Raw genomic sequence first — 13,249 nt, forward strand, 5'->3', positions numbered from 1 at the left:
TCAGTTTTTTGTTTCAAAGGCTGACATTCCATTGCCTTGTATGTCACTTCGAACTCCCCTTTGGCAGTAACCCTTCAACTTTGTTAATTAAAAAGTTAATAAGCGAGTTTTTAATTACCTGTATAATTAGGATGCAGTAAATTATGTCCACCACTGCTGAGAGATCGTTCCTTCAAAAAAAAAAATTGTTTTCCCATATCGAACTTGCGCTTCTTTAGGAATTTTTGAGAGTGTTCACCGGAACGCCCTGTCGATTCCTTGTGTGGTGAGATTTACTGTTGGAAGCAAAAGTGGTACGCAATGCCCAGCCGGTGGCAGAGCTTGCAAAAACTGCATCACGTGTCGAGACAGCTGTTAGGGGACTCTCTTTATCTGCTCTTTGGCTCCTATCAATTTGTTGGGCTCAGTAGCAGTGCTGAACATGTGGCGCTCGCAATATTGCTTACGGCAAGTGCCAGTTGTCACGTCATGTTTCAGCCACGCAGTGCAAAGAAAATGCCACCTGCGAGACTGCTGTCGCATCAGAGCGTTTAGGCGAGAAGGAGCGCTAAACAGCAAACCAAGCTACTGATGCTGGTTCTGTGCGAAGCATTGCACCTGTCACATCTTGTAGTAGCTTGGTATTTGGCGGTGCAGTCACAGGCTTTTTTGGGGCAGTTGCTCTCAGATGGTGTCACTCAATGTCATTCGATGTAGTTTTCCAGAGCTCTGCCGGTGGCCGGTCGTTGCATAACAGACTTGGTTCCAACAATTTTTTTTTCTCAGTCAAATATTTCTGTGATTACACTATTGTTTTACATCGATCAACAGCAAAAAAAATCCCCTATGCTTTTGTTGCCAGTGGCTGCCTTTCTTCGTAAGTGTCTCATAACGAGCCCCTCATTTTCCTTACATTTGTCATTTATTGTTGTGCTGTTTTAATTTAGTTCAGCAGTGGACTTTGTAGCTAACATTAGAGATGTTGTAAGGTCTGTTTTACAGGAAGCTGAGCTTTCGGTTAATATACTGTTGCATGAACTGCTGTGAACACAGCTTGAAGTTGGTCCTCTCTCAGCGCGTCTTTAATTTGGGCTAGGTTTCCCAAATAATGGGGAAGCTTTAACCCACCTCTTCCCTGTCTTTTGCTCACATTATGCACATTTCATTACTTAATCTGCTGTCAAAAACAAGCAACATTGTTTAATTAAATGTGGTTGCTAAGCACGCAGCTTTACTCAGGTACTTCGGGATTTAAATAAGCGCCCTTTGTATAGCATTAATTAGACTGCTCAATTTCAGGGTAGTGAGCCCCGCCATGGTGGCTCAGTGGTTAGGGCACTCGACTGCTGAACCCAAAGACTAAGGTTCAAACCCAGCCGTGATGGCCAGTTTTCCATGGAGGCAAAAAGCAAGGCTCCCATGCGCAGTGTGATTTCAGTGGCACATGTTAAAGACCCCACGTGGTCGAAACTTCCGGAGCCCTCCGCTATGGTGTCCCTCATCATAGCCTGAGTCACTTTGGAACTTTAAGTTCTACAAACCAAATCAATTTTAGCGTAATGGCTGTGCAGAGAAAACACATCCAGCACATATATCTGCAAAAAGCATTATAATTATAATAAAATAATGTCCAAGATGCAAAGCATAATGGGAAGGAGTTGGCCACCTTTGCTTAATCGCTAAAGTTTCCCTGCTCTTAGTAAACTGGGAAAAAAAAATATCCATATTGGTGGTGGTGCTTTGGGCTGTTGACAGGTTTATCTGCGCATGGGCTGTTGACAGGTAGTCGCACAATTGTCTTAGCTATTCGATTCTGCTAAACTAAATGAAATTATAATTGATGTTTGTGTCTAATAGCTTGTGCACCTGTGGTGTTTCTTTTCAGCGAAAGCAGCTGGTCCGCCTGGGGGGCAAGGGCCTGAGGGAGGTGGGGTCAAACATAATGACCGCCATCATGGGGGTGGCTGTGCAAATGATATACAGCCTCCATGGCCGCAAGGGCAAGCGGTCATTTATTGCCCTGAAGTTATGCAAGGTGGCAACAGGTATGTTGTTGCAGTAGCTTTTAACTGAATTTTAAAAGATGAGTGGAAGAACATGCACCAGGTTCTGCTGCGCTTTGTTTTCTTTTCTTCTTTTCATTTGATACTTTACAGTTTTCTTTTTCATTACAGGTGAATATTTTGTTACTGTTTTTATGGGGGTAGTCATCTGCAGTTTTCATCCATGTGCATCTGAAGATATATGAGTCAGCAGATGCCTTTCAAAGAAAGCCCTCCCACCAGTCACATCCATCTCTTGTCATGGATCGTAGTCGTGCCTTGTATCTGCCAGCCATTTGTGCTCCCATATGTTAGTAGTGCAAAGTGGTGGACCGTGATGTCGCAGCAGCTTTATACAGTTGGTTAGAAGAGCTTTCAGGTGGATTTTCTCCTCAAGTTGTATTTGGATACTGTAGTCCTTTCATTTTGGCACGCACTTTGAGTAATAACATGTACTTGTGGCGTTTTCTCTTTTCTCTGTTGCTGAAATAATCTTGATTTCTTTGAGCGAGCAAACCTTTTCTGGTGGCCTAAAATGAACACTTATCTTATGCAGATGCCATCTGTGAGAAGACGGGGGCGGATGTGGTGGAAGCGCAGGGGTTTATTAGGAAGTGGTTGCCAGGGTCGGTGGACCGTGGCGGCGGACGCAAAAGGCGTTTTGCCGAAGCGTTTCTGCCAAGTACCGCTGCCGGCCTGGCAACCACTGCGAGCCCCTGTGCTTCAGCCCCCAGCACAGTGCCCTCCCTTCCCCAAGCGGCCCCCACCTCCCAGAATTCCTCCTCCCGCGCGGCCCTGACTGCCTCCCAAGGTACCGCCTCCTGCGCGGCCCTGGCTCCCCCCCAAGGTCCCGCCTCCTGCGCGGCCCTGGCTCCCTCCCAAGGTCGCGCCTCCTGCGCGGCCCTGGCTGCCTCCCAAGGTCCCGCCTCCTGCGCGGCCCTGGCTGCCTCGCAGGACTCGCGCAACCGCGCGTCCCCAGCCACGGTGCCCAATACAGTAGACTTTCATTAACTCTTTCAAACACAGAAGTGGAAGGGTCTCTGCTGGAAGGGTCTCTTTATGGCACACGTACCTTTATCACTGTTTATCGCTCAAAATAACGGCACGCTTTTCGCTTTCTACTTGCAAAATCACTTTTTGTGGTACTCGGCAAAGCAGTTCTTTCCCTTACGGAGGCACAATGGCACATTCCATGTTTGGCACATCCAAATTGTTCTCAATGGCTGTGCCTTCGTGCTGCAGTTTGCGCATCTGCGCTGTGAGCACCTTGTCGGCTGGTGCCTGGATTCCGCTGTACGGATAGCCAACTCCACAAATGGTTTCGACCTCTTTAGTTGAACAACTTGGTTGTTGGATGACTTCCGCTTTGCTTTAGGGTCCATGCGGGCTTCAGCAGTCATGTGTGAGACCAGGCTCCTCCTAAAGTCTTTCAATGACATCTTTTCCGACCCATCGTGTTCGCGAAAAATTATGTGTGCGTTCACTACACAACAGTCAAGAAGGTGAAAAAAGATCCTGTGCCACCACTTGCGTGATTTGCGATCCAGTGCATATTGGCCTTTCATTTGGTCGAATTTGTCCACAAAGTTCATATTCTTGTTGTAATCTTGGAGTGCGCCAGGGCAGCTGACTTTAATGATTGTCCCATCATTCTCTTTCCGATTTACTTCAACTTCTTTACAGGGGTCGTGGAAATTTGACAAGTGAACAGTCCGCTTGTCTTTCGATTTCATGCAGCATAGGTTGTTGTCACTGACTTAATAATGAATTTCTCCCCTTTTGGCAGCAGTTTGGCAGCAGTGCGTGCGGATTTCACAGCGCTCATTCAAGTTCTTTCTCGTACAGGTGCGGAGCGCATACTTTTTTTCGGCACGATCCGTTGGATTCTGCGAGGGTACAAGCTGCGCTGGAAAAGAAGGTGTCTGACAAGCTAAGGCGTCGATTTCGGTGAACATCGCTGCGCTGTTATCCTCTGGGATAAGCTGGTGAACATCGACGTTGCCGCGCCTGCGCCATGCTCTACCAAGCCACAGACTACGCCTACATATCCGGGCCGCTTTCGCGGGCTCCCCTGAGTTTGGCAGCAGTGCGTGCGGATTTCACAACGCTCATTCAAGTTCTTTCTCGTACAGGTGCGGAGCGCATACTTTTTTTCGGCACGATCCGTTGGATTCTGCGAGGGTACAAGCTGCGCTGGAAAAGAAGGTGTCTGACAAGCTAAGGCGTCGATTGCGGTGAACATCGCTGCGCTGTTATCCTCTGGGATAAGCTGGTGAACATCGACGTTGCCGCGCCTGCGCCGTGCTCTACCAAGCCACAGACTACGCCTACATATCCGGGCCGCTTTCGCGGGCTCCCCTCAGTTTGGCAGCAGTGCGTGCGGATTTCACAACGCTCATTCAAGTTCTTTCTCGTACAGGTGAGGACCGTTTTCCTCATTTTTATTACTTTGCTGTTGTTGCGCGCACTGCTGCCAAAGAACAGTCCTTGTGTTTTCAATCAGTTATCTGTCATGTCAAACACGAAGGAGCTTAGTAAGACGCTTGAGGATTTCAAGCGGGAAATTCGTGCTGAACTTCGCTCCTTTAAACAGAGTGTTGAATATTGTAGTGAATCTTGTGACAGTGTCAACGCACTCTCCGCAGAAATAAAGGCTCTACGTGATGAACTGGCCGCAACGCGCAACTGCAACCAAGAACTCGCTGCAGAAAATCAGAAACTGCACATGCGAATCACAGAATTGGAACAATACTCACGGGCCAATAACCTTGAAATTAAGGGTGTGCCTGATAGTGGAGATGTTTTTGACACTGTGCAGAAGATTTGTGAAAAGGTAGGGGAGCCGGTAACCCAGGACGATGTTGACATTTGCCACAGAGTGCCAACGAGCAAGTCTGATGTAAAGAACATTGTCGTACGCTTTGTGCGCCGTGACAAGCGAAATGCTGTTTTGGCTAAAGCCAGGAAGGCACGTATTTCCACTAACGACATTGGTTTCGAAACGGATGCTTCTGTATATGTCAATGAACATCTGACTAGGCAGGTCAAACAGCTTTTGGGAGCCGCAGTCGCACAGAAACGAAAGGTCGGATGGAAATTTGTTTGGACACAGGGCGGAAAAATTTGTGCTAGGAGGACAGATTCATCAGATATGGTACGAATCACCTGCCAAGAAGACTTGAACAAAATGCAATAGTAGGACTTGCAATGCTTTTGCAAGCTAACTTTCGCAATAACAGCGATATGGCTGCCACACCGGAGTGTAAATACTATGAACCTGACAATTTCAACAAAGCATTTAAAGCGCCGTCTCACTACTTCAGGGCATTTCACCTAAATGCTCGTAGTATTAAAAATAAAATGCACGATCTGCGCATGTTCTTCGTTGACTTACGGGACAAATTTGATGCTATATTATTCGCAGAATCCTGGCTTTCTGTAACTGATAGTCCTCCGACAATACCAGATTATATTTATCACGGCATCGTGCGGCCCGCAAACCGAGGTGGTGGAATTGCTATGTTCATCAAAGCCTCAATTACCTGTGAAGTTGTGAACGAATTAACATGCATTACACCCAGTGTTGAGTGCCTTGTGGTACGGCTGAAAAATATTCTTATAGCAGCTGTCTATAGGCCACCATTAGGATACAAGTCCCAATTTTTTGAATTCATGGAAACTCTACTGTCAAGCCTCCATGCAATGCAAGGAGCCTTCTTAGTTATGGGTGATGTGAACATCAATATGCTCGGCGAAGATTCATCTTCTGAGCACCTAGAAACTATACTTCGAACTTTCGCTTGTTCAAATATAATTTCCTTGCCCACCCGTGTTACCGATACCAGTGCCACACTTCTAGATATCTGCATTACCAATGTACCGCGTGACCAGTGCTTATCAGGTGTGCTTTCCCTTGATATCAGTGACCACCTCCCGGTTTTTACAGGTTTGCCGACGGCGATTGCCAAACAGAAAGTCACTTACAACTCTTCTTATCGTGACATAAACTCTGCTACGCTCGAGAAATTTTACGCCGCGATGGAAAATATTCACTGGGATAGTATCTACGCCGAATGCGATCCTAGCCAAGCGTATTGTCTTTTCCTCAGCAAATTTAAGGCCTGCTATGAGAAACACTTTCCCTTGGTGCACAATTCTAACCGAAAAAAGAAAATACGAAAGCCTTGGATTACGACCACCTTGCACAAGAGAATAAAAGTAAAAAACAAAATGTACCACACTTTCCTCCAATCACGTGATACTATTCTACTAAAGCAATTCAAGGCATTTCGCAATAAATTAAATGCCGATTTAAGGAAGGCAAAAATGTACTACTATCAATGTTTATTTGCTGAAATATACAACACCCCAAGAAAGCTATGGCAAGAAATAATAATTTATCCGGTAACCTTAAAGCTAAGTGTCCTCTTAATATTGCAGCTTTTGCTGATGGGAAGGCTGATATAGAGGCGTTAGATGCAATGAATGAGTTCTTTTCTAACGTTGGCGAATACATTCCTCCAAACAGAGACTGTGCTAATTCGTTTTCTGTACTTCGCCCAAGGCTTGGAAATTCAGTTTTATTCTCCCCAGTTACTTCCGAAGAAGTCATCAGCCTCATTTCCAGAATTCGAAAGAATGTCGCCACTGGACTAGATGGCCTGAGCAGTGTCCCTATTAACCATGTAGCACCGATTATAGCCACCCCACTCGCATTTATAATCAATCAAATGATTGCAACTGGTATCTTTCCTTCTGACCTTAAACAAGCGCGTATAACCCCGGTCCACAAAGGTGGAAGTATTCGTGATATATCAAACTGTCGCCCGATATCCGTTTTACCCATTTTCTCTAAGGTTTTTGAAAACGTTATTAATGCTCAACTTACAAATTTTCTTACTAAATACCGTGTTATCAGCGATTCGCAGTACGGCTTCCAGAAAGGAAAATCAGTTGAAATGGCCTTACTACAAATCAAGGATGAAATACTTAAAAACATGGATAACAAACAATTCACTGTAGGCTTATTCATTGACCTGAGGAAAGCATTTGACTGTGTAAACCATAATATATTACTCTCAAAGTTGCAAGATTATGGCATACGTGGCGTCCCCCTTGACCTTATCAAAAGTTATCTTTCAGACAGAAAACAGTGTGTAAAAGTTGGTTACCTCACGTCTTCGATTACAACGGTAAAACATGGTGTACCTCAGGGGTCGATCCTGGGGCCTTTGTTGTTCATCTTGTATATTAATGACATGTGCAATTTGCCTCTTTCACCAAAACTGGTCATGTACGCTGATGACACAAATATTTTTTTCTCCGCACAAACCGTAACCCAATTGAACACTGTCATAAATAGTTATTTGGTCAAACTTGAAGAGTGGTTGCATAAAAACAGATTAACCTTGAACGTTAAAAAGACTAAGTATATTATTTTTAAGCCACATAACAAAGCCTGTGACACTGAGCTAGTCCTAAATTTTCAAGATACAACTTTGCAGCGTGTGACATCAGAAAAATTTTTAGGTGTATGGTTCGAAGAAACCATGTCGTGGAACACGCATGTTAGCAAGCTGGTGATAGAACTAAGCAGAACAGTTGGCTGTCTCTATAAGCTGAGAGAACTACTTCCACTGAGGCTCAAAAAAGCAATATATTTTGCTAACTTCTACTCTCGTCTTTCATATTGCATCTTAGTTTGGGGAGTTACAACCATCCATAATTACAATAAACTGGAGCGACTACAAAAAAAAGTGCTACGAATTCTTGAGAACTTTTATGGAAACCCTAGCCAGCTATCTACTGATCCCTTGTTTACTAAACATAATCTGCTTAAAGCATCTAAGTTATATGACTACAAACTGTCTCTGTATATGCATAAGCATAACCTTCCAAACGATGCACACCGTCCCATGCATGCTTACAGCTTACGTAGGGAAATAAAACGAGTGCCGCGTACACGAACTAATTATGGCCGGTCCACACTTGACTTCCGCATACCATCACTTTATAATAAACTTAAACCCCACATTGATTTTACAGCCCCACTTAGCTCATTTAGATACGAATTAACAAATTTTCTGATGAGTCAATGAATATTACTGCAATCCAAATAAATGACACTGACCAATGAACTGACACCACTACTCGTCCGGCAGAAAACTGATGTTTGTAAGCTGTTTGTGAGTTTCATGTTCATATTCATCTTGATATCTGTTGTGTGTGTAATTCTTTAGGAAATGTAAGCACTGCATTTCCATGTTCATATTCATTTTTATAGTGCTGTGAGGTCCACTGCGTGACGCTGCCTTAACTTTTGTTTGCATCATAATGTGCTAGCATGCATTGGTTTGTTTCTTTTTAAACGTATTGAAATCAAATATATAATATTGAAATATTATTGTATACCTCTTCAGGAAGTGTAAACACTGTATATGCTGTTTGTAAGTTTCATGTTCATATTCATCTTGATATCTGTTGTGTGTGTAATTCTTTAGGAAATGTAAGCACTGCATTTCCATGTTCATATTCATTTTTATAGTGCTGTGAGGTCCACTGCATGATGCTGCCTGTAGGCCCCCATGGCCCAGTCAAGCTGTCTGAGACAGCTTTTTGCCTGGGGGACCCCCAACTTGTAGGTTGGAAATAAAGTGGATTTGGATTGATTTGTCAGGCGTTAGCTTTGGCAGGTGCTTCCTGTTAGCATTCACGGTGCCACAAGCGTATATCCCGGCTTCTGCAAGATCATTCAGCAGGTTGCAACTAGTAAAATAGTTATCGAAAATAGTTATCGTGATGTCGTTATAAAACCACCTTTCTTTCTGAAATAAACCATTGTTGGAAGTTAGCGCCGTGTGTTGTCCGTCCTTCTGTGTCCTCGTCTCTTTGCGCTACGTTTTTCACCTTGCAGAAAAATACGCGGTGCTGCTTCCCAGCCAAGTCTTCACACAGCGACTTCACAACACGCGCACCTAGCTCTTTCTGGACACCGTCGTTAGACCTGCCAGTGTAAATCTCAAATTTGAGATTGTAGCCATTGCTGGCGCATAGCATCCAAACTTTGTAGCCGCGTTTTATTGGTTTCTTCGGCATGTACTGTTTCAAAGAACTTCTTCCTTTGAATTTTATCATTGATTCATCAATGGCCAAGCACTCTGTGGGCTGGTAGTGCTTAGCGAAAGTTCTTGAAAGTTCTGACAAAAGTGGGCGTACTTTGTACAACTTGTCAAAGTTGGTATTGCCTCTGTCCGGTTGCAGCGCGTTATCATTTAGGTGGAGGTGGGAAAGGAGCCAGCCGAATAGATTCACTGTCATGACTTTGGAAATGAACGGGTCATTCATGTCAGGTGCACTGCACCAATAATCGCGGTAGCTCGGACTCCTTTTGAGCCCCATCAACAAATTGAGACCGAGGAATGCTCGCATTTCCTTATTCGTCGTAGGAGTGTAAGGCTTGCTTTCTTGTTGTGCATATAGATTTGTTTGAAACACAACATCTTCAGTCCAGTCAGGCATCCACAACAGGTCGAAAATACTAAATGGGGTGACATTGTTGATAGTGAGAATATCATCCGGCAGTCCACTATCAGATGAAAATAACACAGGGGGAGACATTCGATATTTAGTACTCCACACAGGAACCTTGTGAGTTGTCACTGGAGCTTCTTCCATTTCCGTATCAGATGCATCGCTATCGCTTTGGATGTCGTTGAGCGTTGCACCTTCATTATCTGGGACGTCATCTCTGATATCTGCTTCCGCGTCATAGTCGCTTTCGCTCGAGGTGTCGCCTCCAGTGAAGCTGTCATCCTCGGATGGAATATCCTCATATTGAACACCTGAAAGGCAGGTTTGAAAGCGAAATTTACATTCATGTTGAATTTGGTTGATAAAATTTAGTGTCCTACCTATAACGCCATTCATGCATGGTGGTCAGCGTAGCTGACCACCGAAAATAAACATTGCCACATGACACCTATCTGCTGCAAAGACTATTTTTGCCTCGCAAGAACAAACATATGCTCATGCACTACATATTGCGCTAAAAAAAAATTTCTATATAAAGTACCTTACCTTTACGCTTGTAAAACATTTTGGGGTCCATCGCGGGAATTGATATGGCGGGTACAAAGGCGCGTTTTTCACAACACTACATTCCTCACAGACAACTCCCGCCATCTGGTGGGTGGTCAGAGAACACTAAAGAAAAAAAGCCAACATATAATTTTTGCAATGAACACCAGGTGGCTGTGCAAAAAAAAATTCAGGCATGGAGGTCAGCGTTGCTGACCACCATTTAAAGAGTTAATTCGAACTCGAAGGGACCCCAGGACACAATTAAAACAGCAGAGGTGAAGGATCCAGAACAAGTTTATCGGAAATCTATGGCTGACTAGACGGTTTGAAGAAATCATGAATTGTTGATTGCTTCTTCTTTACATGTACATTAAGAACAAAGTTCTCTACTCCAGTAAGAGCAGCCAGTTCTTTTTGAGCATTTTCTGCTGCAGTGAGAAATTTGCGGACCTCGGCAATATGGTGGAAGGCCTGTGCTGCTGTCACAGAGGATTGCTCTTCTGATTCCTCTTCACTTTCACTGCTGTAGTGTGCTGGCAGCACCTCAGCTACCAAGTCATCCAGAGTGTCTTCCCTGCACACGCAGAGGTTATCGTCAGCAGCCGCAAATTCACCGAGGTCAGCAGCTACGTTGTGTGCTTGGAGTGCAGAAAGCACTAGCCTTGCATCCTCGCTGTCCATTTGGAGGCAGTCTTCATTTCGAGCGCAGTCAGGCAAAGTATCACTGCTGTGGCCTGGTATGCGGAAGGAATGCTGGAAGCAGTTCCGTATCGTTGCTGACGTTACTGCACTCCATGCGTCAGTTAGCATTCCCACAGAAGACAGCAGTGTTACGCTGTACGACATGGAACTGTCCATGCATATTAGCATCCTCTTAAGGAGTAGCTTCCTGTAATTCCTCTTCAGACATTTGATTACCCCTTGATCCAGGGGCTGGAAGACAGCAGTTGTGTTTGGAGGAAGTAATTCAAGACAAATTGCCTCCAGCCCCTCCACGTCACCGTGAGCGGGACGATTATCAACAATCATCAGCACTTTTCTTTTATCGCGCTTGAATAGCACGTCAAGTTTCCGCAGCCAATCTTCAAACAAAGATTGCGTCATCCACGCACGTGTATTTGCTGCATAGGAAACAGGTAGAATTCGGACGCCTTTGAAGCACCTCGGACGTTTTGATTTGCCCACAACGAAAAGTTCAGGCTTGTGGCTACCATCCATATTGGCACAAACCATGACAGTGAGTCGCTCCTTGCTCAGCTTTCCGCCTGGTGCAACGCTCCCCCTTGCGACACAATGTTTGCTGAGGCAGGCATTGAAGAAAAGTCCCATTTCGTCAGCATTATAAATGTCAGCTGGGGAGTATTCAAGAAGTAGGCTCTGAAGACGCGTCTGCTGCCAGTCGGTAGTAACCGCCTCATTGACCGCTGCCGCTTCTACACTTACTGTTTTGAAAGTGAGGCCATGTCGCTCTTTGAATCGCGACACCCATCCGTCACTACACTTGAAATCTTCAATTCCAAAGCGCAGAGACAGTTGTTCGGCCTTCTCTTGCAGGATCGGTCCACTTACAGGTAGATTACAGCTCCGAGCGCGCTTAAGCCAAAGGAGAACCGCCTTCTCAAGCTCCGGATGCGCCGCCTCCCTAAGCCTTTTTCTGTCCGGAGCGAAACGGCTTGCGTTGTTTCGCAGCTTGTCTTTCGCTTTCACAATCGTTGTCAACGTACTTTTGGTGATCCCATATTTCAATGCCACAGAAGTCTTCTTCACTCCAGCCTCAACTTCTTCTATGGCTGCCAGTTTTTCTTTTACAGAGAGCGTCCGATACTTCCCTCGCGGAGACATGGTGACACTGACGAGGGAAAGAAAAGCACGGGCGGTCACGTGATTCGGAATCGGCCGATGCTACTCGTATCACTTTTGCACCGTTTTTTGTTTTTTCTCCTGCTCTTTGTTTTTACGTCAGTGGCCGCAGTTTTGAACGTTTTGACAAGCGAAGGTGGACAGTTGTTTTTTTTCCACAAGTTTTGAGGGTTATGTGTTGTTTTATTTCGAATTTCCTCCATTGAACTGGCTAGCAAGCCACAGAAATTTGAGCAGCAATGCGCCCTTCGGGAGGCTTTTGTTTCGTTTTTAACGTTTGTTTGTTAGGCTCTTCTTTGCTTTTTTGTCTTTTTAATGTCATAGTGCGCTTATTTTCACATTTTCCACTTTTGAAGTCATATAATAACTCGGATTTTTCACCAGTGGCGGCAGCGATAGCCGATAATTTTCCGGTATGGACAAGCAAAAAGTACGAATTAACCGAATTGTGGTGTTTGAATTAAGCGGCCTTAAATACATTGAAAACATGGCGAGCCAACCAAAAATTTGATTTTTGTTTGAATTATCAGTTTGAATTATCGCGAGTCTACTGTATTTAATAAATTGTTTCTCAGTTGGATTCTTTCGTTGCCTCATTTTGTTGTGCATGTGTATAGAAGAGATGATTGCAGCTTTGCAATGCCAAAACCCATGGCTTTCCCAATGCGAACATTAACTGGAATGTGAATATTCGCTGAACTGGAAATGCAATGACATAAACTTCGGGCAAGCGTTAGCAGAAAGGCTGAACAGTGGCCTAATTGTGGTATGTCAAGCCGGTGTTGGTAGAGCGGCTGAACAGTGGTCTGGTAGTGGCATGAATGTCGGTTCAGTGTTGGTAGAGTGGCTGAAAGTGGGTACAATAGCGGCGTGAATGTCGGTTCAGTGTTGGTAGAGCGGCTGAACAGTGGTCTGATAGCGGCATGAATGTCGGTTCAGTGTCGGTAGAGCGGCTGAACAGTGGTCTCATAGTGGCATGAATGTCGGTTCAGTGTTGGTAGTTAGATAGGTCCAGTCTTGGCCCGAACATCAGGCCAAGGTTGGAAAAAGTAACTTTTTGCCCCAATGCCGACGTCGGTACGACTTTCGAGCCGGTTTTGACCAGCATTATGCCAGCGTCGGTCCATTGTTGGTGTGCTGCTTGGGTCATACCTCCTTACTTACATCGATCGGTTTACTCACTGGCCGGAAGCGTTCCCTCTGCATGACGCAACCAGTGACACCATCGCCAGGACATTCGTCGCCGGTTGGGTCTCCCGGTACGGGTTTCCCTCGACCATCACCACCGA

General features: G+C 45.0%; 1 protein-coding gene and 1 long non-coding RNA gene across 2 annotated transcripts; one reads left to right on the plus strand and one right to left on the minus strand.

Annotated features, from left to right (window-relative positions):
* The first annotated feature begins 1,912 nt into the window (after positions 1-1,912).
* On the plus strand, positions 1,913-2,849 carry LOC149325938 (uncharacterized). Its single transcript, XR_016286307.1, has 3 exons — positions 1,913-2,024; positions 2,578-2,605; positions 2,739-2,849. It is a non-coding gene; the product is annotated as an uncharacterized LOC149325938 (long non-coding RNA).
* Positions 2,850-3,188: 339 nt separating this feature from the next.
* On the minus strand, positions 3,189-10,137 carry LOC149325939 (uncharacterized). The gene is made up of 3 exons (XM_089564422.1): positions 10,098-10,137; positions 9,382-9,862; positions 3,189-3,312 (listed from the first exon to the last, which is right to left on the minus strand). Exons 1-3 carry the CDS (start codon positions 10,126-10,128, stop codon positions 3,189-3,191), a joined length of 636 nt encoding a protein of 211 aa, XP_089420548.1. The 5' UTR covers positions 10,129-10,137.
* Between the last annotated feature and the right edge of the window lie 3,112 nt (positions 10,138-13,249).

The sequence above is a fragment of the Amblyomma mixtum genome, chromosome 10 (assembly GCF_055824585.1).
Source record: "Amblyomma mixtum isolate Tamu chromosome 10, ASM5582458v1, whole genome shotgun sequence".
Classification (NCBI taxonomy): Eukaryota; Metazoa; Arthropoda; class Arachnida; order Ixodida; family Ixodidae; genus Amblyomma; species Amblyomma mixtum.

Bases quoted from the DNA above. Each gene is read 5' to 3' on its own strand.
- LOC149325939 (XM_089564422.1), bottom strand. From the start codon at position 10,128: ATGGACCCCAAAATGTTTTACAAGCGTAAAG. The intron at 9,863-10,097 runs GTAAGGTACTTT...CCTGCCTTTCAG, and splicing joins AATGTTTTACAAGCGTAAAG to GTGTTCAATATGAGGATATT. The intron at 3,313-9,381 runs GTGCAGTGCACC...CTATCCGTACAG, and splicing joins CCGAGCTACCGCGATTATTG to CGGAATCCAGGCACCAGCCG.